General features: G+C 33.2%; 1 protein-coding gene across 1 annotated transcript in view; it reads left to right on the top strand.

Annotated features, from left to right (window-relative positions):
* Positions 1–27,763, top strand: part of CSMD3 (CUB and Sushi multiple domains 3) — a 593,341-nt gene that overhangs the window by 521,040 nt on the left and 44,538 nt on the right. The window contains exons 50-56 of the mRNA XM_039715519.1: positions 236–421; positions 1,723–1,917; positions 3,591–3,764; positions 14,883–15,056; positions 16,425–16,598; positions 20,658–20,843; positions 23,670–23,843. Of these exons, the coding sequence (XP_039571453.1) occupies positions 236–421; positions 1,723–1,917; positions 3,591–3,764; positions 14,883–15,056; positions 16,425–16,598; positions 20,658–20,843; positions 23,670–23,843 (1,263 nt within the window). The remainder of the gene's footprint in view (positions 1–235; positions 422–1,722; positions 1,918–3,590; positions 3,765–14,882; positions 15,057–16,424; positions 16,599–20,657; positions 20,844–23,669; positions 23,844–27,763) is intronic.

Genomic DNA, 27,763 nt, shown 5'->3' with positions numbered 1-27,763 from the left:
TGCAGTTTTGAACCATTATTCTTATTTTTTACTTTCTCCATCAAAATGAAAAAGCTTAATTGGATTCAATTCCCTAAAATTTTAAGAAAATGTATTCCCATTCTTAAAACACACATAAATGAGTTATTTTTTTTTAATGAATTTAAGACTAGTGATTTTGCAATGCATAATTTGTCTGAGGTCAGTGGAAACTTATGTTGAAGACATAAAAAACTTTGTCTTTCTCACTACTCAGCAATATCTTGTGGAATTCCTAAAGCTCCACTAAATGGTGGGATATTAACTACAGATTACTTGGTTGGCACCCGTGTTACTTATTTTTGCAATGATGGATACAGGCTGTCAGCCAAAGAGCTTACTACTGCAGTCTGCCAGCCCGATGGTACCTGGAGCAATCACAATAAAACACCTCGCTGTGTAGGTGAGTAACATGTAAGAAGTCTCTGGTGAGTAAAAGCCTGTCTGTACATTTTGTTTATTTATCCATGGCACAAATCTTCAAAAGACTTCAACTTTCATCTTCATGTTACTTTAATCTATGAATTATTTGTTAGTATTCAATTATTATGAAATACATATATGAAGTATATGTAACTAAGACATACTGAAACTTAACAGCATAAGCAGAGTAAACATGCTAGAGCTTATAGAATACAATCAAGCTAATAATTAATTTACAGTTAAATCAAAGTTAATGGTTGCAGAGGTTTTCTACAAAAGTAATCTCTTCAGTGATAGCTGCATAATTCATGTACTGTTAGAAAACCCCTTTTTACTATTCAGAATTGCAAAACCTGTGGTAATTGTTTGAAACTGCTGCTTATTATGTATATTCATCCTGTCATTATAGTCCCACACCATCTAAACTTGGGGGAACATCACTACAGGGAAAATGCATTTAACTCCCAAAATGAAATGGATATCAGCCTTTACAAATAGGATATGAAAACCCAGGTGATTGCAAGAGTGATACAGGGATGTCAGTGTCTCATGCACATTAGGATTTGGATTATCTCATCCAATGAATGAAAGCTAATTAAGACTGGAGTATTTTCCAAGGATTTCCCTTTTCTTCTTTTTTTTCTTCTTGTTCTTGAAAATTTTCTTCTGCCATGAATTTTTCTCTTTCTAAAGAACAACTGAAAATAGAGAAAAACAAAGTGGGAAAAATTGTTATGCTTTTTATACTATTTTTTATTCTATTAGTGTTGTAGAATGTTATTGTTCCATTTTTGAGGAAGAAGACTTAGAATTAAGAAATGAGACAAAAATATATAGCTGTTGAAAAAACAACCTGTATACAGATATTATTTTTTCGGTCCCCAATGTACAGCCTTTCAAAGAAGTCTTCCATATCTCATAGAGTTTACCTGGGTAGAAAAATAATTTCTCCATCTAAATGTACTTAAAATTTTAGTAAAGATCTGGTGGCTGATGTAAAATATCATGGAAGGTCCACCTATAGTGAATTCAACCGTGGTATAGCTGCTATCTACACCAACTGCATCACTCTGCATACACAATATCTTCTCTTTCTGGGTAATTATTAATTAAATGAGGAAACTCATGCCTTCTAACCACAGCCAATTTCAAGTACAGCTTTAGTTTTCAAAGATTATGTCACTGTGTTTAAAATATTTTTTTTTATTAATAATGGTACAGGTTTTCCCAATTTGCCTATGCTAAGCCACCAATAACTATGTCTTTTTGTTATTTTGGAAGTTGTTACATGTCCAAGCATCAATTCTTTTACCCTGGAGCATGGAAGATGGAGAATAGTGAATGGTTCACACTATGAGTATAAAACAAAAGTAGTTTTCAGCTGTGATCCTGGGTATTATGGTTTGGGACCAGCGTCTATCGAGTGTCTTGCTAATGGCACCTGGAGTTGGAGAAATGAGCGGCCTTACTGCCAAAGTGAGTACATCTTTTATCTGCATCTGCTGTGCAGATTTCAGGAAAAAAAAATTATTTGGTGAACTAGAAATGAACTAATTTAGTATTCAAAACCGTAAATTAGAAAAAGTGTTTCTTGGCTGGAATTCCTGGGTATCCTAAAGGTTGTTATTTACAAATATAATACATTTGATTTAGTGACAAGGACGTATCTGTAGGTACACTTCTAGAGTTTAAAGGTCCCTAAATTCATAAAGGTACAAAGGAAATATTTTCCTATATGTTCATTTTAGATCAGGAATGCTCTGAAGTCTTGAAAAATGCAAAACCTTTGTATCCTGTCTTGATAAGTAAAATAATCTCTCCTTTCAGGCAGTTGCCATGTAGTGTGCATTTGCACATTTCTACATCATTCCTACCATTAGCTGGTATGCTGGTAACCTGCAATAGTTAAATTTAAAAAAAAATTAATATCCAGATATTTAAACCAACTAAAGGTGTATCTATAATTGTGCTTCCTTACTGCTGTGAAAAGCACATTTCTTTATAAATTTACATTTAGACATCTCTTTTTCAAAACTGTGGGGTTTTGGTTACACTTTGAAGCTGCAAAACTCTTTTTCTTTATGGAACATGATGAACCCTCTGAGAGAGTGGGATACAATTGTGCTCTTGGTTCCTGCATCAAAAATATGTGTATCCACATGTTTATGTATGAATACAATAGTATCTAAAAAAGCCTGTAGATAAGCCAGACAACTGTGGCTAAAAATACATTTATAATTTATTGACGATATATATGAAAAAAGAGGTTTAAAAATACATTTTCAAACACTGAATAATTATACTGGAAATTTTCCTTGATTTTGAGTTCTTTATAACTGGAAATTTAATATATAATTTTGAGAATTTTTGAAAGTTAATTGAAATATTTCATCTCTGCCTGTGTTAAAAATACTGTGTATTTGTCTGTATCTATATCTCTGTGTATATATATTCTACATACTAAATTTACATTTGTATCTCTTTTTACTTTAAAAGGCAAACAACTTTTAGCTATGTTTTGAGAAGCTTTGTTTGAAATATTATGACTTATTTTCTTCTAGGCATAAAGTGTGCTACCTAATTTCAGCCTCTTATTTACTACTAATAAATTGGCTTTTTTAATTATTAAAAGAAAATTGACTAAGAAAAATAGTATTTTGGTTGAAAATAGTCTTTCAATTGTAAATAAATAGCCATAAATTCCAATATCATTCACTCTTTATGAAACTGTAATGTGCGAATGCTAGGGAAGGCATTTCATTATGATCTAGAAACCAAAATGGCCCCTTCCCAAGGAAGCGTAACTAAATCTGATAGCAATTGTGATGTTCCAGTATGCAGAATGTACTTGATAAAGCCAAGGTAATTAAACAGCATTCAATAATGTTCTGAATGCCTTTTTTAACTTCGCAGAAATTATTTCAATTGTCCTTCCCCCCCTCTTAAGTACAATTTCTGGGGAAAGAATAGTTTTTGTTTGCAGATTTTTAATCTATGATTTCTACAGATTTCTCCAAAATACTTCATGGTCTGAAATTTATTTATCTCATTGATTGGTTGATAAGTATTGTTTGTTAATAGAAATTATTGTATGGGTGTTTGTGATTCTCAGCTGTACACTTATGTTTTGTTTTTGTTTTGTCATGAAGTTATTTCCTGTGGAGAACTTCCTACTCCGCCAAATGGGAATAAGATTGGAACTCAAATCACATATGGATCTACAGCTATATTTACTTGTGATTCAGGGTACATGCTGGTTGGCTCTGCAGTGAGGGAATGTCTGTCATCTGGACTCTGGAGAGGAATTGAGACCAGATGTTTAGGTATGATACTACTGTCATGACTTGTCCATTTTCTTTCTCTCTAGGAGACAAAAGTAAGCAAAATTATCTGCTTGTCCTTTTCTTTTAGCAGACACATTGAAGAGAGCTCTGCATGTGTGTGGCTGGGCTACATTGTTTTTCGCATCAAATTAGAACTATGTTTATATTTTCAAAAATTCCATTATCTTCACAACTTGCAAAATCTGTGTTACTGTATTTTTGTATATGTCTTTAAAGTAGAACTATACATAAGCAGCGTGGCAGATTGATTCCATATATGTCAGCTCTAATTCATATCCTCAGTAAAATATCTGCATAGTAGATCTGAACTAAGTGGTTGTGTCATAGAATTAAACTGTATTCTTGAAAAGATACAGAAGGAGGAAAAAAAATTGTGTAAACTTTGCCAGGACCAGTGCAACCTTATTTCTGAGAGAAAGCCACTATCCAGATGCTTTTTACAGAATTTGAGACCCTTTACTTGTACAAGGATAGGCATCTTCTCTTATTTAATATACTCAGACACTGTTGCCTGAATTATTTATGAATAAAATGAACACATAAAACAATTTCAGGGCTTCTTTCTGATTCATTTTCATGTGTACCTTGAGCTGGGTTATTATATTTACTCTAGAGACATAGTTTTTAACTCTATATTTAATCAAGATTTTAATTTCAGTTGAAATAAAAAGTATTCTGATTTAGACTGAAATATATGTCGTATTGTATCTTGTTTTGTAGAGGCATGAACATATAACAGAGTATCCATAAACTGATACTCTCAGAAAACTGAACTAGCATGTACATTAAATATAGGGGTTTGTTGCAATATATATTTGTACAGATTGCCATTCACTTTTTAAAACTACTTTTAATTCCAAATATTTTTTCTTCTGTCAAACAGCATTATTTGCTAACATTCACATAAGTGAACAACTCATGAATGACCAAAAGAGTTGCTTATCAGGCTACAAGTCTGCAGCTGGAATGTTCCCTGACATGCAGCAGAGAGGGATAGAGACTTTGTTTATGTTTCACTTTAACTTGATATTCTTCATCTTCTAACTTCCCAGCAATTACAAGATGTTCTAAATCTAAATTTTTGAAGCACCATACTATGTGCGTAATCAAAATGTTCTGCTCTTTCTTCTTGTTTGCTTTTTTGTTTGTTTTTATTTTTACTGATTTTTCTGCAGAAGTTACAGCTGCTGAAGTTTGGAGAAATGTAAAAAAATTTATTCAGAGACTAGTAACATAAAAATAGATAAATTGGATGCTATTTGTGAATAGCACCTTGGAAAAATACTTGCATTTAAGAATTTTGCCAAAATAACTTCATGCCAATGAAGATCAGCACAGAATGAATTGAATTTCTCTCTACATTTGCATGTAGAAATAAATTGTAATATAATTTAATAATAGTAACAGATTACATAATCTTTACTTGCAACTTAAAAGAGGACCCCTACTTCTTGGAAGATATTCATTGTTATTCAGTTCATACATTATAATGTCCAGTAACAATAAAAAGTTAAGAAAACAACTATGTAACTAGAGGACAAAAACCAGTAATCTAAACCAAGCCTATTGTATCAGACTAATAGGCCTACAGTAAATCTTATAATGCATATCTTTGAAGGTTTATTATGGCAAATTGTTGAAGACAGAATGAAAACAAGTATTACTTAGAAAAATTAGAATATACATCATATAGAGCGCACAAAAAATGTACACCTTGCTTAAAAAAAGAAAAAAAGAAAAGAAAAGCTAGTGACAGAGCAAATTTATAAAAGGGAGAGAGTCATGGCTTGCAACAACACTACCTACTGTGTTACATCACTGTGCAGGAATGAGTGCCCTGCCGACACAGAATAACTCAGTTTAATTCTTGTTTCTTCCATAAGAAATTTGAGTCTTAAGAGGGATGAGATCATCTAATGACAAATCAGAAATAAGAAATATTTTAAAGAAGGTTGTTGTCAGAAAGTACAGGAAGTGGAGGAAAGTAAAGAAATATTAGAATGTGAGAGAAAAGATCAGGAACAGCAGGAAGACCTAGAGTGGGTATTTTAATGGTGGGCATTTAAAAGAATTAACTTTTGTGCAACTTATCAATAATATTCACTATCTACTTCTGATGTTTTCGTGCTTTCAGTTGTAAACATTTTTTACAACTGAGCCTTTCAGATTGCAACACCTTTCCACTTTTACTTTCTGAAAAATGTAGTTGTTGTGAAGTGATTACCAATGTATTTCTGTATTAAGTTTTGAAGATGCCCTTAGGAATACACTTTGATGACATACATGAAATCCTACAGGATAAAATAATACCCTTTTCAAGTATTTTGTTTAAAAATGCACTTATTTTTTTGAAAGAGCTACTTAAATAATTACATTTAATTGTTGTATTAGATAGCCTGATCTTAATTCCAGGTATGTGTAATTAAAAAAATTTATGAAAAGTGGAACAAAAAAGAATCTAAGTATCTGCAGTAGAACTTCAAAGTAGTTTGTGGTGAATCTAATGAGGTATAGATGAGAATTAGAACTGAGGTAAGCTTTAAATCACCAAAACTATTGACTAAAATACAAGTTATGTTATTCCTTGACATTGTGAACAGTAGTGCAAGGTTTGATGACAGCCATAATAGTGTGAGAATAGGATCATAGGTTTCACAGCTCTTTTTTGTCATTCTGACTTATTTTACTAAAAGATGGATAATGTATGGATAATGAATCTGTGGCAAAAACCAGAACACTTAACACAACTGCCTTCCTTTCTCAATCCCCCTTTTTTTTTTCTTTAAATAATACCTAAATGACAAAGTAGTACTTCATGAGTAATCACATTATTATAATAGTAAGAAATTGATTTCTTTGTCCTTATTCTCCAAAGCTGATGAGAAGAAACAATGTTCAAATTGAAAAAAACAAATGAAACAAAACAGAATAGAGCTTCTGAAGTAATTCTGTTGTCAAAGTTTAAAAAAATTAAATGTTTCAGGACATTTTATTGTGAGAAAATCACATTAGTATTTTAGAATAAAATAACTAGCAAAGACTAAAATCATGACAGTTGTGTCTCCTAGGTTACAAACTGTCTCTCAAATTTATTATGCTTGAACTTTTCTGTACTGGTTAACACTGAAGCTGTCTATGTAATAAATGCTGAGAAACATTCAGAACCATGGAATAGATTTTTACTGAATATTCTATTTATAAAAACCTGTGATTTTGTTACATATTTTCCTCTTGGAAAAATGTTTAAATATTCAACAAGAAATTTATTATTCTTTTGTCTGTTTACATTAAAACTTTGTATATTTACAGTATTTACAAATTACATATTTACAGTTTTATATTTTGCATTATTTCCTTTACTTATGGCATTAATTTTGTTTGCTTTAATTTAATGTCAGAAATAACACTGATCATAAAAACATATGCTATCGTACTTTAAGGTTTTGTGGGTTTTTTTAGTGTATTTATTTTAATGCCTGTAATCAAATATTTAGTAAACTGGGCATTTCCTAGAGTAGAAGTAAATTGGGTCTACTTTAATCACTCTGTAGTACTTTCAGATACACTTTAGAATTAACTAATATATGAACGGTGAAAAACATTTCCTAACATTTCTCGAATGCAGATTTTCTTCCCCCTTTTTTTTCAGAACATTACTGTGTATTTTTTGCCTTTTAAAATGTTTTATATATTGTTTTGGTAAATATTTTCGACAGCTTAGTCAAAAACACTTAAAGTAAAACTAACAAAGAAAAGTATAGCATGCTTTGAAAAGTCTTTCTGTTAGAAACAGTTCTTATATATAATAGAGCAGCTTTTTTCTTAGATTATTAAAAATAATTCTGCTGCCTTTCTAAGACCTTACTCATTGTTAATGTAATGTACAATTTTTTTTATTTCTCTTTAGGGGTTATCTAACTGAGCTTCTCTCACTTGTGCTAGTTACATGACTGATAATAATTTAAATGTTGTTTAGACATCTTGATAATGAAAACTGCATGTAAAGACAGCAAAAAATATTATTTTCAACCAATACTTAAACTCAGAGGAAAGATATGCACTTTTTTTTTTTTTGCTGATTGGTGAGCTAACTCCAGGTTTTCACATTTCTTGAGCTCATGACTCTATCCTCTTCATCGTAGCTGAAGCATAACTCTCTCATCTTCAACACCTAACACTTATTTCTTAATTCCTTCTTCTTTCTCAATACCTCATGACATCTAAACATCCTGATAAAACAGATCTGTTGGTATTCTATCCCTTATTTACTGAAAGTCACCACTGTTATTTCATACAGGATAGACTCAGCAACTTCTGGAACAATAGTTTTGTTCAGTTTTGCATATTAGTATTAAATCTCAAATAAAGAGGTTTTATAAAGTGTCCCTATGAATTAAATGCAAAAATGAAGACTGAAGCTTATTTGATTAATAAGGCATAAGGTAGTGTGCTTCCTATACATGGTTAAAGTTAGAGGAGCTTTGTAAAGGCAGATGGATAGAAGAAAAGAGCTTTTTAGTTAAGTGTGTACATTAAATGTCAAAATTTGCACTTCCTAAACATTAACATTAAGAATACCATTTGTCTCTCCTCCTAAGAGAAAGGGTGCACTTCACATACTGTGTCTTTGTCTGAATTAAAAAAATAATCCATCAGACTGAGCAGATCATGAAACAAATAATTGATTTAGAGTTATCTACATTTGCATTACATATGGTTCAGAGAATTTTCCTTGGACCATATCTAGTCTAGTCCTCTGGGCTAAATGCCATCATTACTTACATGGTTTAAAGTTGTCAACAAGTCAATAATTTTGACTACTTTTTCTCCAAAAGGAGATGAAACACGTTTTGTGCACCTAGTTGAGCTTCTCAGTGTGCTTCCTCTGAAAGGAAGCTAATTTTTTTGTGATAAAATCACTCAGCACATTTAAGAGAAGGAAGATCTGAACCAAAATTCTAATGTGAACACAACCTTTGATGTGTTAGCTGGGGAATATTTTTCCCAGTTTTACTGAACGCTTTTTTCATACAAAAATACTGCTTTAAAATGCTAATGAGTCATTTACTGTTACTCGTAAAGGAAAAATCAGTTATCCATCAACTTTGAGAACAATTCTGTCCGTGGAGTCAAAACAATAGCAGACATACCATCTGGGGAAAGCAACCATGTAAGCTAACAGAAAAGAATGTTCAGTGCATTAATCTGTCAGTAGTATTTTATATATTTTCTCAATCAGCTTTCAGCTACTGAAAGCTTTCCATGTCTATGTAACCTCTCTGCCACTATTTTCATACTTGAAACTTCTAGAAAAATATATAAGCAACTACCTACTTCACTGTTTTTAAATCTCTTTCTAAAACTCTTGGTATTTCTGTTATGGGGGATTCTCTATCTCCAGTGTTACTGAATTAATATATCTGGAGTTAGCCATATGCTACTCTTTGTTCTTCAGTACTACTGTATAATAGTAACTAGACTTTCAAATTAGGTATATGATGTTTCATCTATAAAGAATTATTCAGCTGTTTCAAGGAATTCAGCAGAGAACTTCCCTCTGTGGGCCATAGATTAAAAAAGATTTGAAATAACTTTACCATTCATCCTGAACAGTTTTAGTACAGCTTGAACAGCTGTCAAAATGAGACTCTTCTGAAAATAGCAAGAGAAATGCCCCAAGCCCTGTTTTGTCCAGAGCTGTGCCTTCTTATATCTTTTTATGAAATGCAAGCCCTGTAAAGAAAAAAAAAAAAAAAAAGCCAGGATAGAATTCTTCCCTTTTTAGCGGAGGTCATCTTGACAGGTTAATTAACTTTGTTGAATAATAAATAACATAAATCTTTGTTTTCAATAATACATTGGTATGTAAATTTGTTTCACCACTGTGCTCATTTTTGACACTACTGACAACTAAAGTAAGTACAGGCATGTTTTTTGCCATTTAATGTAAAGATTCTGTATTCATTTATTCCTGTTCTCATAGAACAACCTGCAGAAAAGAAATCTCATTTATGGCTATGGCTTCAAAGGTTCTGACACTAAGTTATTATGCTCATTCTTCATTGCTAGAACAGGATTTCACATCAAATTAGGTAATTTATTTGGTGGTCACAGGTTATTAATATCCTTCATTCCCAATCTTTGACTAATTCTGTTTTTTAATAATATTTCAAGCAATTATTCTTCTCAAGTTTTGCTAGACTGGAAATTGAGACTATTATATTTCTTATTTCTTCTCTCAAATCTGCTACTCAGTAAAACCTTCACATTTAGTCTCTTTTAATACTTTTTTTTTGCAATTTTCACTTGTCTTTACAAAAATGGTATCTTTTGATTCAGTATTACAAGTTACAGGTTACATTAAGACCCACGGGTCTCATCTGGATTCATAGAACTGCTACAAAAATCTTCTACATCTATGTCATAGAAAAAATGGAACTACAACTGGTCGTACAGTACACCACAAAAATGAGATATTGGCAATGGACAAAGAGGTCATGAAAACAAGTCTAGAATATCTTAGCCTAATGTAGTCTAGAATCCTAACCTAGTGGGAAGTCAGCTATTTGCTACCAGGGTATTAGAATATACTTATTTGTCAAAAAGCCCTTATAATAAGAGTTAATTTAAATTCCTGAGAAACAATTGCCATCAGAATTGATAACAAAAAATACCAGAATATATAGCAATAAATATGAGGATATCTTTAATCAATAATTAACATCTTGGAATTATTATTTTCTTAGATAGCTTAATAGAAAAATGTTAAAGGCAAGAATTCTACTAAAATTCATGATAAAAATAAATAAACACATTACATTTAGAAGAAATGCAAAAACAAAATAAACCCCAGAATACAATTGAAGTTAAGTAATAATTGCTCTTCCAAATACAGGTGTTGATAGCGATAGAGGTTTTTGGATGGTTTGAGACGTGTTTTGTTTTTTCTTCCTCTATGCTTTTTTTTTCCCCCTCTTGATTGTGGAGAAGTAATGGTAGCAGCTACTATAAGTTGAGGTCTTAATTTCCTCTGGCAGAGAACATCTCTATGGCTGTGTAAAATAGAGTGGGAAAATAAAGCCAAGAATAAAAGTTTTGTTAAATATTAATGATTCTCTAACTTTTTGAACCTTATGGAATTTACTTATTTGCATGAATCAGTGGAAATTCCAGTAAAGTTCTCCAATATTCTTTAGTCAGGAACTATGTACACCATTATTTAGACTTTTCATAGGAAACATAGTGAACTGCTTACGACATGCACCTACATGACAGTTGTCACTGTTTTTAAAAAAGAAAAAAATAATAATGTCGAACTCAAAATTTTGGGGTGTTGGATTGTTGTGATTTTGGGGGGTTTTCCCCTCTTTTTTTTTTTTGTTTGGTTTGGTTTTAATATCTTTTTGTATATCGCTCAGTCACAGTAAACTTCCTCTGGAAAGCAGAGTAAAAACTAGCAAAAAATCCTGCAAATCCCCAAGGTTTTGTTTGTTTGTTTATTTGTTTGAATCTCTTGTTTTGATTTGAGATAAAAAATGTGTCACAAGTCTGGTGTATCCTGGTTTTAAATGATACTTTCTTCCTTAGCACTTTCACTGATTGATTTAGAATTCTGTTATGACAGAACTACAGTTTTATAATACAGCATTATAATATTCTTCATGAATTCAGTTTAGAAATCTGACATAGGGATAGAGCTGTTTTAAAAATATGTTTTATTACTAGTAGTGGGAAGCTCACAATTGGTCATGCAATATAGTTAGTGCTCCAAAGATATATCTGTTATACAGAGTGGGAGGAAATAATCAAGACAGAGGGATTTGAAGTGGGAGGAAATAATCAAGACAGAGGGATTTGAAGTAAGGGACTCATAGAACAGCCAAAACTAGAAAGGAATTTTAAAAAATCATCTGATCCAACATTTCATGGCAAGGGGAGCTGAGATGGGATTACCTAGCAACCTGTTTAGTCCCATTTTGAAAATATCCGGTGGTGTAGACTCCCATCACATGTCTGAATAGATTGTTCCGGGTAATGCTTGTTCTTACTGTCAAAAGAATTCTTTCTTATGCCATGATGAAACCTTTTCCAGAGCAGCTTGCACCTACTGCTTTTCATCCTCTCCATGAGACTCCATATGAAGCGAGAGCCTCCATTATTTCTATAGCCACCCGCTAAGTACTGTAACACTGTCATGAGCTGCACCCTGCCTGAGCTTTTTCTTCTTCAGGAACTAATGCCTTCAGCCTTTCCTTGTAGGAGAGGTTTCTCAGCCTTTGATTATTTTCATGACCTGCCTTTGCAGTCTGTCTCAATCTTTCTGCATCTTTCATGTGCAGTCTGGCAGGCACTGAGTAGAGTGGGGTGATCATATCTCCACTACTGCTAATAACATTTCTGCAGATGCAGCCCAAGATCCATTTTGCTTTCACTGTTGCAGCCACACACTGCTAACTCACAGTCAGCATCTTGTCCACCAAGACCCTCAGGTGCCTTTCAGTGACCCTGCTCCCCAGCCACACAGATTGTGTCCTGTTCTGGGCTTCTTGGTTCTGTCATCCCAGGGGCCTTTCAGTGACTCTGCTCCCCAGCCACACAGATTGTGGCCTGTTCTGGGCTCTTTGTTTCTGTCATCCCAGGCGCAGAATCTTGCTGGTGTTTTTGTTAACCTCAGACAGTTCTTTCCTCCAGCCTGTTCAGTCTCTCTCTAAGATGTCTTTTCCTTCTCATGTCTGCCTCACCACCAGTCTGGTGTCATCAGCAAACTTGGTGAGGCTGCTTTCAATCCCATCATCCAGATAATTTATGAATATATTCAATGTCATGGGGCCCATTACTGATTCTTAGGGAACCCTGCTGTGATAGGTTTCCAGCCTGAGTGCAAACCATTGATCACCACCCTTTTAGTGCAGCCTGTTAATCCATTCCCTACCCATCCTGAAGACCACCCACCCAATCTGTATCTTGCCCTTTTGTGAAGGAAAAGGCTGTGGGAAATGGTATTGAATACTTTGCTGAATTTCAGGTAAGCAACATCCACTACTCCTCTTCTTGTATATAATAGATGTTGAAGAAAGTCAAAAGAAAAGAAGAAAATAAAGAAAAAAAGAAACTCAAAAGTCAAAAGAAGTCAAAACTAGGGTCTGACAGGTTTATGAAAATGAAAGGAAGTAGATTAAGAGGATGGGATTTTTAAATTACTTTAAATTTTCTGGAGTGAGACTGGGACATTACTGCAAGATATAAAGATGATTTGTAATGAATTTTCACCTGTTGAAGTTGTATGGGTTTTGTAAAGTCCATGCACAGTTGCAGAAACTGCACTGTGATGTCAGTTACCTCACAGGTTGAATTACTTCAGTTTTATTCTCTCTGCACGGGAAACAAAGATTGACCTTTCTAGTGAAGTATTCTGCTTCCACTACCATAAAGCAACACTAAATTCTTAATTAGGAATCAGGCCATATATTTTAATTCAATGCAGCTAAAAAAATATTTCCTTGAGCATGACCTGAATCACTGCAGACTGCCTGGTTGCATTTTGATAGAAACTAATCTTTTACAGCTCAGTTTTTATTCCTCATCTGGTTAGTCCTGTTTATAGTCAGAAATATGATAGGATAGGGAAATTAGTTCCTTTGGAGCATGTTCAAAAAAGTCTACTACATTCTGAATGGATTATGAATTTCTTGGAAAATCACGAAGTACTCTGGCAAAAATTCTTGAAACATGCTATGCCATCTTATCCTAGAAAACATAAATTTCATGTATTCCTGTTTTTTACATAAGACTGAGAGAAACAGGGAGGGAACAAAGAAGGGATAATATATCCTTGAACAGTACCAGATTTGGACTCCTGATAAGTACACAGAAGTTAAATTGCAGTCATCAATCTAATATATGTGGATGTTCATAGACTACTAATACTGAATTGGTAAATTAGTAAATTCTGATCATTTTATCATGATTCATATAATGAAACACAATACAAAACTCAAGTTGTAAGAAAATATAAGTTTTCATTTTTTAAAAAATTTCTATCCTCAAATAAATGAGGCAAAATGCAGAAAAATACATCAGGGTATTAGAAGCATTTAAAATTTCAGAGGAAAATACATTCCAAACAATATTGGTTCTATATGTCTTTTCTTATTAGCAATCCCATGCTTTGGAGATTTGTTTGTGGGGGTATTTGAGGAAAATTAGAAGACAAAAGGAGCGGGGAGGAGTTCGGGTGGCTGGTATTTATTTTCTCCCTAAAAAGTACAACCTGAAACACTGCTTTTTTTTTTTTTTTCTTTTTTTGCTTTTCTTGCTTTTCTTTTTTTTCTTGTCTTACTTTTCTTTTCGCAGTGAATTCTGTACCAAATGTCACAGTCTTCATGAAGTCAACCAACCATTATTTGAGGACTTTACCAAATTTTTTGCTGAATCATTTTCCAGAATTCATTATGAAAAATAGCAACTGCACAGTTTGTTGTTTTTTTCCCAGCCTCTCTGTAGACCAAATGTCTCTTTATGACTTTCATAGTGAAAATACAATATTTGTCATATTTTGATAACAGAGTAAAAAATTACGCCTAGGCATAGCCAGATTTTTGGTTGCCATTTGGTTGCTGTAAGATTTGGCAGCTGTTGTGCTGACTGCCTTCAACCAAAGGATATTAATCTCTTTGGGATTCCACTGGGAAGGAGAGAAAGAATGGACAACATTTCAGTCAAATTCCAGCAATAAAATGTTCAAGTTAATTTTTTTGTATTGTACAAAGGCTATATTTATAATGTCCACATGGATTGATATCTATAATATTTGTATTATTTTTATTTATGTGAAAATTTTTATTTATGTAAATGTATGATGTTTTAATGTTGCTTTGTTCATTTAATCATAACCAAAATAAAACTAAGGTAAATAATACATATATTCATGACTGCAGTTTTCACCAAGCTAATAAAAATAAAGCTTTGAATTAGGTCAATAAAAAAACCTTGAGAGTATTCAGTGTATCTTTGTTTAAGTTAAGAAGGTTTATTTAAAACCTCTATGGCATATTTACTGATTTTTATTTATTTTATTTTTTTTTTACTGTAATCTAGCTGGTCACTGTGGTATCCCAGATCTTATAGTCAATGGACAAGTAATAGGAGAAAATTATGGATATAGAGACACAGTTGTTTACCAGTGCAGTCCTGGTTTTCGGTTGATTGGCTCTTCTGTAAGAATATGTCAACAGGATCACAACTGGTCTGGCCAACTTCCATCCTGTGTGCGTAAGTAAGCATGGCAGCAAATATGGATGTTACACGAATATCTGTGTCAAACTAGATGAGGATTTAATGGTCCTCAAAAGTATGGGGCCAAATAAAATCTGTGATTCTTCTATCAGGTGAAGTTAAGTGTTGGCAACTAAAATTTCCACCGCATCTTTTAGTGACTGAATACCTGCTGTTTTGGATATGGAAATTCTTCAGAAAGTGATAGGACTTATAAATGCCACTACTCAAATTTGAAAATGGCTTTATGACCTGTAGTGGCTTTTGGAAATATTTAATATATATTTACTTTCACTGTTTCAGTTAGATACGTAAATACTGCTGAAGTAAACTGTCAACACTGCAGATTCAAATGTTTCCTTTACCAATTTTTTTTCTTCTTTTTTCTCACAGAGATGCTGTTACATTGATTTGTGGTTTTGGTGTTCTTTTGAGTGAATATTGTGCTTTGTTAATGAGGTTTCTCTTGCATAATAAGTATGTCAAGCCATCACTTGAAAGACCTTTAAATAATAACATAAAATGATGTATTTAATTTAGGAAAATTTGAGATATCTCTAAGCACTTTAAAGTAAATTACCACTATTTTACAGGTTCAGTAATATTAGTGTATTGAAACGGTATTAATCTGTCTCCAAATATCCTATAGCTCTGACTTTGAAACAGAAATTCTCTTAATACGAAGTCATAGCACACAATTTAATTCATTTATTCTGTCATGTTTTAATATTTATTTTTAATTAATGATTAAACTTTTTTTAACCAATAGTTTGTTACAAAATAGCAGAAAATGTTTGCTAAGTGTTTTTGCATAATTTTGTGAATATTAATTTGTGTCCAATTTTCCTTACTTTTGTCTGGATTTTGTAGGCACAGAAAGTAAACTTTACCTTCTTTATATAGATTTTTTATAAACATTTCACTGTGCCAATAGTTCTGGGTTGGTTTTTTTTTCAAAAAATAGTCATAAATTTATAGCTTCACTAGGCATTTAGGCCACAAAGATAAAATATTGAGTTGATAATAAGACAAATTTGTAAGAAACAATACCTGAGGAACTAAGTGAAATATTTCCTTTCAATTTCAGAGTATACATAATGAAAATCTAGTGCTTGATTTTCTCCTGCTTCTTTAGAAGAGTTTTCTTCATTTGCTTTCATTACCTTATGTCAAATTCTGTTCAATTTATTAAAAAATTTAAGTAATTCTTGAACATGAATATATCATGGAAAATATGCAGTATGGTATAATATCAAAACTTGAAAATACTATTATATAATTATTATCTATTATATAATAAAAAATGAAAAGTGATAACATCTTGTTCTGTTTTGGTTGGTTTTTTTTTGGCTGGTGCTATGCTAGCTGTCAGCTGTGGTCACCCTGGTAGTCCTATCTATGGGAGAACAAGTGGAAATGGTTTCAACTTCAATGATGTTGTGACATTTTCATGTAATACTGGATATGTTATGCAAGGACCAACCAAAGCTCAGTGCCAAGCTAATAGGCAGTGGAGTCACTCACCTCCAATATGTAAAGGTAAGAAAGCAGCATTTACAGGCTTCAAACTAAATGTTGTAAAATTAAGGCAAAAAAATAAACAGAGAGTAAAGGAACACGAGACAAAGTGATTCCTTTCTCACCAACAAAGAGACGGATTAACTAACATAATAATCTTCTTATTAAAGACTTTTGTGATGCTATGATTTTTTACAATCAGGTTGCCAGGATAGAGTTGCAGAGAACCTTTCGTATGTGTCTGTAGACTGTATTGCTTTATAAAAAAATTGTTTCTACAAGTTACTGAAGCAAAATTATCGAGAGATAATTAAGACCTTAAAGCCTGAAATAATTTTCTCTGAATTTTTAGCCAATATAGTTCTACCAGACACATAAGAAAAGCTACTTTTCTTCCATTTACGTTTCCATTGGTGCTTCACTGAGCATTTTGACTATGAAAATTGCTATTCTATGTTATTAACATTGATCATTTGTGTTCATTCTCAATGCTTCCAGATATTATATGTAAAATTCTTTCACTTAGAAAAATAATAGTATGATATTAGTCATATTTAATTTTCCATCAACAGTTTCAGGAAAATTTTGTCACCCATGTGACATGTCTTTTTAAAATCTCTATGTGCTTTTAAAATAATTGGTTTTATTTAGAAAAATGTACTTTTTGCTGTAACCTACATGCACATATGTGGAAATTGTAATTATTATTTTTCAGTGTCTTCCCTGCAGCTTTCATGGATTTTGATCTGTGCATAAACTAAATCATGCATTTTTACAGAAGTTTTATTGACTGTATTTTCTTCTTAACAGATGTTCTCTACTTTCATTTGACCACTTTCTCCTAAGAGATACTGACAAATAGTTTGCAGAACTTAAATTTCCAAGGAACTCTTTGTTGATGAGAATACATTATTTTCTAAATTTACAGTACTAAACATGTACTGTGTGTTTAGGGTACCTGCTTAATCTCATTTTCAATCCAGTTGCTATCAGTCACCTTGGAATTCTCATATTGCAGAGTAATGTGCCAAAGTGCTGACAACTTATTGGCATGTAGGGATTGGTAAATAAGTTCATCAGATTACTCAGGTTGATAAGGTTACTCTTTGAAACTACACAGTCCTGAAATTGTATGTTGGTTTTAGGAGAGTTTAAAAACAATAAGTACTAATCTTGTGTTGGGTATCATTAATCATGTCAGCAATGTGCAGCAAAATCCATTCTAATATGATTTTGTTTTATTTGCTTTGAAGTTACATAATAATAAACTGTTACCTTGAATATTTGTAAACTACCAAAATTTTGTTTTATTTGCTTTGAAGTTACATAATAATAAACTGTTACCTTGAATATTTGTAAACTACCAAAATTTTGTTTTATTTGCTTTGAAGTTACATAATAATAAACTGTTACCTTGAATATTTGTAAACTACCAAAATTTTGTTTTATTTGCTTTGAAGTTACATAATAATAAACTGTTACCTTGAATATTTGTAAACTACCAAAAGTGCAATAATATAGAAAAGGCTGCAGATTGTTATGAAGTCTTTACTTTTGTCCCATGAATTTTTCATATAAATTCAGGGCACTTGCTGTTATACTATTTACAACTTTGTTAAATGTCTAGCTTCTTAGCCAACCATAATAATTGTGAAAAACTATTAAAATGGCTTGTATTTTGTTTCAAGTTCTCACTAATCCCGAATAATGAATAAATTATTTTAATTACTTTAAATATATGCTTAGTAACATGAACTTGGACAACATTCTCAAGCACATGGTGTGATTCTTAGGGCTATCCTGTGCAGGATCAGGAGCTGAACTTCAATGATCCTTGCAGGGGGAAAAACAGAAAAAAAAAAAAAAAAGAGAAATGTAGTTCAGGCTTTCCTCTAGGAAAAGAAAAAAATTCAATATTGACCATCAATGTAGCTAACAAATCTTTCTGTCCTTTACTGTTAAAGAAGTCAAATACAAGCAGAAAGCTATTTCTGTCCTTGGAAAAGGTGTGTTCTCTAGGCTTGTAATGTCAATATTTGAGACCTGCTAGAAGAAGCACACAAGCAGACTATAACATTTAGAAAAGTGGCTAGAGAGGACATGAGTCATAAAATTAGTACATTAAGTGGTTTAGTTAGGAAAAATTATCTTGAATTGCATCTGGCAATACCATTTTTCCTTTGCAGATTACAGAGCTTTTCAGCGCGTTTTAATAATTTCATATACAGAAATCCATACATATTTATCTCTGAAATTCAAAAAATGTGAATGCAGGGTCCTGCACCTGGGGAAGGAAGGGTAACCCCAGTAACCCCATGCACCAATACAGGCTGGGGGTGGAGAGCAGCTCTGCAGAGAAGGACCTGGGGGTCCTAATGGACAACAAACTGTCCACAAGCCCAGCAGTGCCCGGGTGGCCATGAAGGCCAGTGCTGTCCTGGGGTGCATTAGGAAGACAATTGCCAGCAGGTCAAGGGAGGTGATCCCACCCCTCTACTGAGCCCCAGTGACAAACATCTGGAGAACCTGGAGTGTGTCTAGTGGAGTGCTACAAAGACTATTAGGGACTGGAGCATCTCTCTTACAAGGACCAGCTGAGGTAGCTGGGCCTGTTCAGTCTTGAGAAGTGGTGACTAAGAGGGGACTTCATCACTGTCAGTAACTGAAGGGTGGGGTGTTGTATTGCACTAAATAGTTATTTAGTAGTTTGCACAGGGTGTTTAGTAATTTGCTCTGTTCACATAATTTGTATCCTATGACCACATGTTCCTCCCCTTTTTTCCCACCTCTAAGTGTCAGTGTTGGTGGTCTCGCCCTGGTCAGACCCTCCCCTCGCCCCTCCTCACTGGTATCCCATTGGCTGTGATCCTCTTCTTCCGCCCCCATTCCCCAGGTGTAAAAGTCTCCCGCCATCAGGCAATGCCCTCTTTTCTCCATGTGTTTTCCCATCTGGTGCATCTTCTGGGAGTAGAGAGAGAACATTACCATGTGGAAGAGAGCGCTTCTGGTCTTTTGCCTTTCATCCATGTAAGATCGTGTGGGCTGGGATCCATAGCTAGCCGGATTGGACCCAGACAGCCCATCCAGTCATACATTCTTGCAGTGGGTGTCAAGAGGATGGAGCCAGGCTCCTCTTGGAGCCAGGTAAAAGGATGAGAGGCAGCGGGTAGGAACTGATGCATAGGAAATTCCACCTGAATACACATGCAGATATATGGATTTGCACACAAGTGTGTGCAAATGCATGTATATAAACATGCAATTGATTATAGGGATCTAGGGATAGTAATTTTTATGGGAACTTGGGTTTTTAGAATTTTTTTTTAATTCACTTTGAATAAGTGATGATGTGTTTCCTTGACCAGAGGAAAACATATTAAAACTGTTAAAACAGTCTTTATGACTCCCAAAATAAGTATTACACTGAACTCACAGATAGCTGTAAGACACAAAAAAAGAAGAAAAAAAAATCCATATTCAGAAATTTTCAAAAATATAACTTTTAAAGTCCTAAGGACTCAAAAAAGTCATCAGTATTCTTAATCATTAAAGTTAACCTCTATTTTTAAAAGCTCCTGCCCACTTGTTGGGATATGTTCTTATTCTGTCAGGTTCACCACAGTCTTACCTAACTGACCTTGTGTACTTTAGCTCAAAACATCTGTCTTAAAGGTGATCCATTATCAAAATGTTGCTATAGGAACATAAGTATGCATTTCTGTGTTTGTTAGACCAAAACCACATCTAGCCCCAGAATATGTGTCTATTTGTGGACAGTAGTGTGTGTCAAGACAGGAATGTAAATTCATTTTATTGGTATGTTCAGTAACTTTCAGTGGCCAATAATTTTACAGTATTATCACACTGTAAAGAAGCATTTTCTTTTATTTGCTCTGGGTTTAACATCTTTTGGCTGTAGTGACTCACCATTTCAGTTCTTCCTAATTCACTACCATTATATAAAAAGTTAGGGTATATAAAACCAGCAACACATTGGATATTTCTTATACAAAGATTAGAAGACTATTTTAGGTGACTGTATTGGTATGGCTCTCAAGTCTGTGCTCTTTTTTGTTTTAGTGGTCAATTGTTCTGATCCTGGAATTCCTGCAAATTCTATAAGAGAAAGTAAAATCGAGCATGGAAATTTCACGTATGGCACAGTGGTGTTTTATGACTGCAATCCTGGATATTTTTTGTTTGGCTCTTCAGTTTTAATTTGTCAACCAAATGGCCACTGGGACAAACCTCTACCTGAATGCATTAGTAAGTAGATAATGAGTTTGTTTCTACAAAGAATGTGGACTAGACGAGGTATTATTTTACACAACATTTTCATCAGTCTCATGACAGCAATTATAATACTCATATTTATATAGATTTGTGTGTGTGCAGTACTGCTGAAGAGTCTCAGTAGCTCATGAAATAGCAGTTATATTATTCTTGTATGTAGAAAATAACATAGAATACTTGTGGAATGCAATAGCCAAAAAACATCTCTGAATGCTCCAGCATAATAATCTCTGATAGCAGAGATGCAAGGTCAAAACCTGTCCATTGACTTCACCAGTAATAGCACTGTAGAACACCTAAGATGTCCTCTGGACGGTGTCCTCAGTTTACCACACTAATAGATGTACCGGAACATCATACTCATACACAACCTATTCACTAAGGCAAGTGGATCAACACAGGTAGGTTATTTTTATTCTGGTTTGTCATGACCAGCTTTCTAACTGTGATGCAGATATAGACAGAGATGTTTTTTAGACTTTTAATTGGCTGGTCTCTATTAGTCTGTGAAAAGGCTTTCATTTAGGATCAACATTTTTCACTGAGAAAAGGTTCCTTATTCGGGAATCATAGACTGATATTTGCAATACTGTAGCTATTTGTCTCAGGAGGCTTCACTAGTTCCAGTATTACCTCTCAAAAAATAAGAAAATAATAAACTTTTTTTATTAATAGTAATAAAAATTTCAGTTATGGAACTTGTCCCTTTCTTTGATGGGATAAGTAACTTGATTTCAAGTCACAGTGAAAATTAAAACAAGGCGTCTGTTGGTTACACGTTAAATTTAAAGGCAACATTACCATTACCATTGCCAAAGACAAATATTCCTTCATAGTAAAATATCTCCAAAGAGAAATTAATTTAAAGGTAAAGTAGCAAAGATTTCTTCTTTGTACATTTGTATTTTAGTCTCTTAGTAATTTCTTATCTGAATTGTAACAAGTAATTTAACAATACAGCTTTTATTCTTTTTTTTAAAGAGCTTTGGGAGAAAAAGTGATACATATACTTTTGTAAGGGCATCTTCTGCTTTATTTGTGTCATTTTTATAGAGGGGTCAATGAATTCTACCTAAGTGGTATCCAAGATATTTTGTAATTGTAAGCTTACCAAAAGTTTTTAAGAGCCTTTTTTTAAGAGCTTCTGGAGTGTTTTGCAAATTATTGCTGGAATGGGACTTTTTACAATGGTCTGCATTGATAGCACAAGGAATAATGGTTTAAACTAAAAAGAGTTTGTTTAGATGAGATATAGAGTTGTTCTGTTTTGTTTTGGTTTTTTTATGAGGGTGGTAAAATAGAAAGGAAGAAATTAGTATTAGAAAAAAAAATTCAATCAACTTCTCATATGAAATCCCAGCCTGAAAGCATTAATATCAAATTAAATTTTGTAGAATGCATAATCATATTAAGGGTAATATTAAGGGTGCTATAATTTTTAAGTAAATTATTAGGGATCCAAAACTTCTAGATATAAATGTAAACAGAAAAGTATGTACAGGAAACCCCAAAGTTGGAAACTGGAAGGTACCAGTATGAAATTAACTGTATCCTGTATGACATCTGAATAGGGAAAAAGAATCAATCAAGAATACTACAGATAACAAAATATTCTGAAAAACTGTGAATGTTCTTCACAAGATAAAGGTCTCATTTTGTTGAAGCCTGCATGATCAACATGCCTTTTTCTTGATGATGTTCTAAGTTTTCATTTTCAGCAATTATCCATATCTGATAGTATATTTTAGTTAGAAACAATTTATTAAAAAAATAACACTCTGACAACAAGTGCTTTTTATGTGAAGTTGACTATTTTGGCTGTTTTACTCAAAGTCCTCAAAGCAGAACAGTCACGGGTCAGCAACACTAGGTAGGAATCAAAGCTGGTCAATAGATCTTTTGCGATCCTGTCAGGAAGGTTCTGCACCATGAAGATTGGACCTTTGGGAGAACATGTCATTAAATGCAAATACACTATACACATAAATTAAAACTCTAAGACCGTAATCATGATTTAAGAAAGAAAAATTGCTATATATGATTTTGGTCTTATGCTGTTTTGTACAATCATGGTACTGTTACATGTATCTGAAATGCCATGGAATTGAACACATCCTTGACCAGGCTTCTGATCTGCATTTTTCTTCAGTAAAAAAATCCTGCTGAAAACAGAATTTATTGCAATGAAATTTTGATAAAAAACTGCAATTGTATGATTTAGCAGCTGGTTCTACTATGCTAATATTTGCAGCTCTATTTTTTGGGTTTCATGGTACATGAATACAAATATATCTGGCAAAGATAATCTACATACCATGGACAGATGCAAGATAAGAAATCAAACATCAGGCCTAGATTCATTTTGTGTACATAGTGGATTGGTTTATGAAATTTTGGATTAACTCTTTTCCCTGAACTATTAAAAGAGAGATGAAGTTCTGCATATTCTCTACCACAGCAGTGACTTTGGCAGATATTGTGTTCCTGTAATTTTTCTCTGAAGAGTACTAGGTGTGTGTATGTGTTCATGACATAAGAATCAACTTAGTGAATGAGTGGTTTTGAACGTTAATATATGTATCTAAAATATCTTTTTTTGATACCTCCAAACATTTCTTTCACAGCTTTTGGTCTGAAGCATATCTTGCATTCTAATCCCATGATCTACCCCCTTCCCCCAAACCCTGAAAATGTTAAACCCTTCACAAAGTTTATGTGTGCAGTTATGAAAATGAAAGCTAAAAATTGTATGATCAGTGATAATAACCTTCTTTTATCTCCAATAATTATGCATTGTAGTGATTGACTGTGGACATCCTGGAGTTCCTCCTAACGCCGTGCTGTCTGGAGATAAATATACCTTTGGTTCTACTGTTCATTATACCTGCACAGGGAGACGATCGCTGTTAGGGCAGTCATCTCGCACATGTCAGTTAAATGGACACTGGAGTGGATCTCTTCCTCACTGCTCAGGTAATATATTTCAATTAATGACTGTACCTGAAGTTGTTTTGAATATATTTTGATTTCTTCAGAAGAACATTTAAAAATCTGTAAAATCATTTATAAAGCTGAATTACCACCTTAGTAGGGAAAAAAAAAAGCAAAACCAAAGTAAGCATAAAGTATTAGCAGGAAAATAATCCAGAAGAAGTAGACTTTCTTGGTGGCACTTAATATGAACAAGAAATTTCACATTCAGTTGACTGTTAACAAGACGAGTTTGCTTTGAAAATATTTTTTATGTGATTTCTGGCAAGAACGTTAATTTCCACAGTGAAATCTTGTAATATTTTCTCTTCAAGATGATGGGTCAATTTTCTTATATTTTTTCTTTTAACTTGCAAAATGTCTACTAGCTTGATGACACCTCAAATATAACTTGATTGTGTAATACATCCATCTGTATAAAGCCAGGTAGGCTCCACATAATTTCAACAGGGTGCTCAGTTTTTGAGGGAACACCGTCTAATCCTTGTAATAGTTTAGCCGTCACTGAAATCAAGATATGTTTTCTGAAAAACTTATTGCTTAGGAATATTGTATTTCACAACTTCAACTTGATTCACTTTAAGAGCAGTGATCAAGTGAAAAACAGAATCCCAAGGAATGCACTATTTGGGATTTGATTAAATCCCTTTTGTTATTGCAGACTATGTAAACAAAGAGTGTGATGAAGGTTAACCATGTTATCAGTTTTAATTCTTAGTAAATACTGGTGGAAGTTCTTTCTTGTCCTGCATATGTTTCATAATTTAATTGATGAAATCAGAGGAGTTTTGAATCATATTTAAACCAATGTAATTCAGAGAATTTAGATATGTTTAATGGCAGAAAATAATAAGAAAATAAGTGACATGTTTTTCTTAGATTACATCTATGCCAAAACTAGAAGCAAAAAATAACAGATGTGCAAGACTGACTATGCTCTACCAGTTTCACATTCAAAATCCAAGGTTATTTAGAGTATTAGTAAATAATAGCATTATAGAATGGTGGAAGTCAAAAGGACCTTTACAAATCATCTAGTCCAACCTCTGGTTATAGGTAAGGACATACTCCACTAGCATCATAGAATGGTTTGTGCTGGAGGGGACCTCTAAGGATGATCTTGTCCTCCCTTACTGCAATGAGAAGAGATGTGTTCAGCTAGATCAGGTTACTCAAAGTCCTGTTCAAACTGACCTTGAACACTCCCAGGGGTGTTGCATCTGCAAGTTTTCTGGGCAGCCTGTTCCAGCAACTCACTGCACACATTGTAAGAAATGTCTGCTTCATGCTCAATCTAAACTGAGCCTCTTTCAGTTTAAAATTTCCCCTCTTCTCCTGTCACTACAGACCTTGATAAAAAGCCACTGTGCATCTTTCTTTTATATTTTATGTATTGAAGGGCCACAATGGGGTCTTCCGGAAGCCTTCCTTTCTTCAGGTTGAACAGCCCAAATTCTCTCAGCATTGTTGCACAGCAGAGGTGTCCCAGCCTTCTGATCATATTTACAGAATTTCTCTGGACCTGCTTTAACAGGTCTTTGTTTTTGTTGTATTGGAAACTTCAGAAATGGATACAGTAGTCCAGGTGGAGGTCTCACATATTTGAAACCTTTTTGGTTTTTTTTCCTCTCCTGCCCGTATTTTTTCAGTGTAATCAGTTATAAACTGTTTCAGGACACAGAATTTTACAGCCCAAGGCACAGACATATTTGAAAATTAATATTAAACATAATAATAATTAATATTAAATTTTAAAATAGAACTTCTTGATTAAAATATTGCATTAAATTCTACAGTATTGGAAGAATTTTTCAGTATCTGAACCTTCTCCTGCAAACTCTCAAGATCTTAAGAGTGTGACAAAACCTAGAAAAATGTATACCTAATTTAATCCTTAAACTTTCTATTTAACAAAGTGAAAGGAAATTTAAGCAAAGATCAAGTTCGTATAATCTTTAATTTTTAAAGGTATGCACTAGAAATCAAACTTTGATGTAAAATAATCTTATTTAATAAATAATGGTATATTAATGTATTAGCAAATTTGAACTATTTTAATAAAAAGTGGTTTTACAGCTAGAGTGAATCCATATTCGTTTGGGGGAAAAATCCTCTTTAGATAAAATCTAAGGCTACTTATTATAATTTTTCATAGTGTTAATAAGAGAAAACAGTGTAAAAATCTAAATTGTGCAAAAATATTTTAAGAAACAGACAAAAGGAATACAACCTAAAAATACACATGAAAATGTCAAAGCAGCCCTACTGGAAATAGAACTATTCTATAGTTTTTCTCTTATTAAATTAAATGAGTGTTGAAATATCTTGGGATATTATGAGGGATGTACATGATTTTTTTTCTAATTATTGTTTTTCTACCTACACATAGGAAACTCTAATCAGATCTAAATATTTTTTCTTAATACATGAAGACAAAAATTCCATGACATAGGAACATTTAAATTTCAATCATAATGAATCAAATTGTACAAAATAAAAGTCTAATTTTCCTTAAGTGTACTGTACTAAACTATAACTCTTACTAAAATATTGAGACTTATTGAGAATTATGAAATAATTTCAGTTCACGACACAGAATTTCTATATTTTGCATCTAAAATATGTTAAATCATTATCTTTCATTATTAGCCTTTAAATTGGTTTCTTCATTTTAATGCATATTAAAACATTAAAATTTCCTTGATTGTTGATCTATTCATAATATATATAATATATTTAACTGAATAACAAGTGAATATTTAACTGAAAAAAGATACAGCATATTTGTCCTTCTAGTATATGAAAAAGAATTAAAAAAGAAAACCCTGGATCAATGAACATAAGGTAACTAAATTTTGTAACATCATACTTATGACAGTTTCTTGTCACATGACATTGAGCTAGAAGGAGTTTTCATGTCCCATTGATATATACTGGCATTCAGAAACAGTTTTCAATCACCATATGCATATCAGATGGAGTCAGAAATTTTTTGCAATGTAGAATTCCTCATAAGTGCAGCAAGGGTTGTAAATAGTCTAAAAATCCTCCATTTCATCAAGATTAAATGTCAACTGAGAATTTGTTACACATGTGAGTGAAAGATGGCTCATAACTAACTGTAAAAGCAATTTAGTTGAGTCTGCATGAGATAATAAAAATATGTTCTCTTAGACTTCATCACAGTCTACAACTTCCTCATGAGGAGAAGAGGAGGGGCAGACACTGATCTCTCTCTGTGGTGACAGTGACAGGACCCGAGGGAATGGCCTGAAGTTGTGTCAGGGGAGGTTTAGGTTGGATATTAGGAAAAGGTTCTTCACCCAGAGAGTGGTTGGGCAGTGGAACAGGATCCCCAGAGAAGTGGTGACAGCACCAGCCTGACAGAGCTCAAGAAGAGTTTGGACAATGCTCTGAGGCACATGGTGTGACTCTTGGGGATGTGCTGTGCAGGGCCAGAAGACGGGCTCTGTGATCCTTGTGGGTCACTTCCAACTCGGCTTATTTTGTGATTCTTTGATTCCATCCCATCTGATGTGATTAGTCATTTAGTAAAATTATTTCTGTAACTTTCAATCAAAAGAGCTGGTTCTTAACCTTCCTAAAATAAAAAGTCTAATAATCCATAGTAATAATTAGGCATTACAAAACAACATGTGATTTCACTTAGAAGAAGAATATGTGATTTCTATTTGGCATAGCAAATAACCTATTTTCATTTTTTCATCATAAATTCTTTTAGGCATAATGTTAAATAACCTGCCAAAAACTGAGCTGTTATTGTGGAGACTTTGCAAGTGTAGAATGATGAGTAGGCCCTGTTCCAGTTTTGTCATAGTCTAACTAAATACTACTAGAAAATGTAAGATGCAGATTCCCAAAACAACAAAAAACACCCTTAA

This window comes from Passer montanus, unplaced genomic scaffold (genome assembly GCF_014805655.1).
Source record: "Passer montanus isolate IOZ18808 unplaced genomic scaffold, ASM1480565v1 scaffold33, whole genome shotgun sequence".
NCBI classification, from domain to species: Eukaryota; Metazoa; Chordata; class Aves; order Passeriformes; family Passeridae; genus Passer; species Passer montanus.
Note: the sequence above shows the minus strand (reverse complement) of the source record. Positions and strands in the feature narration are given on the sequence as shown.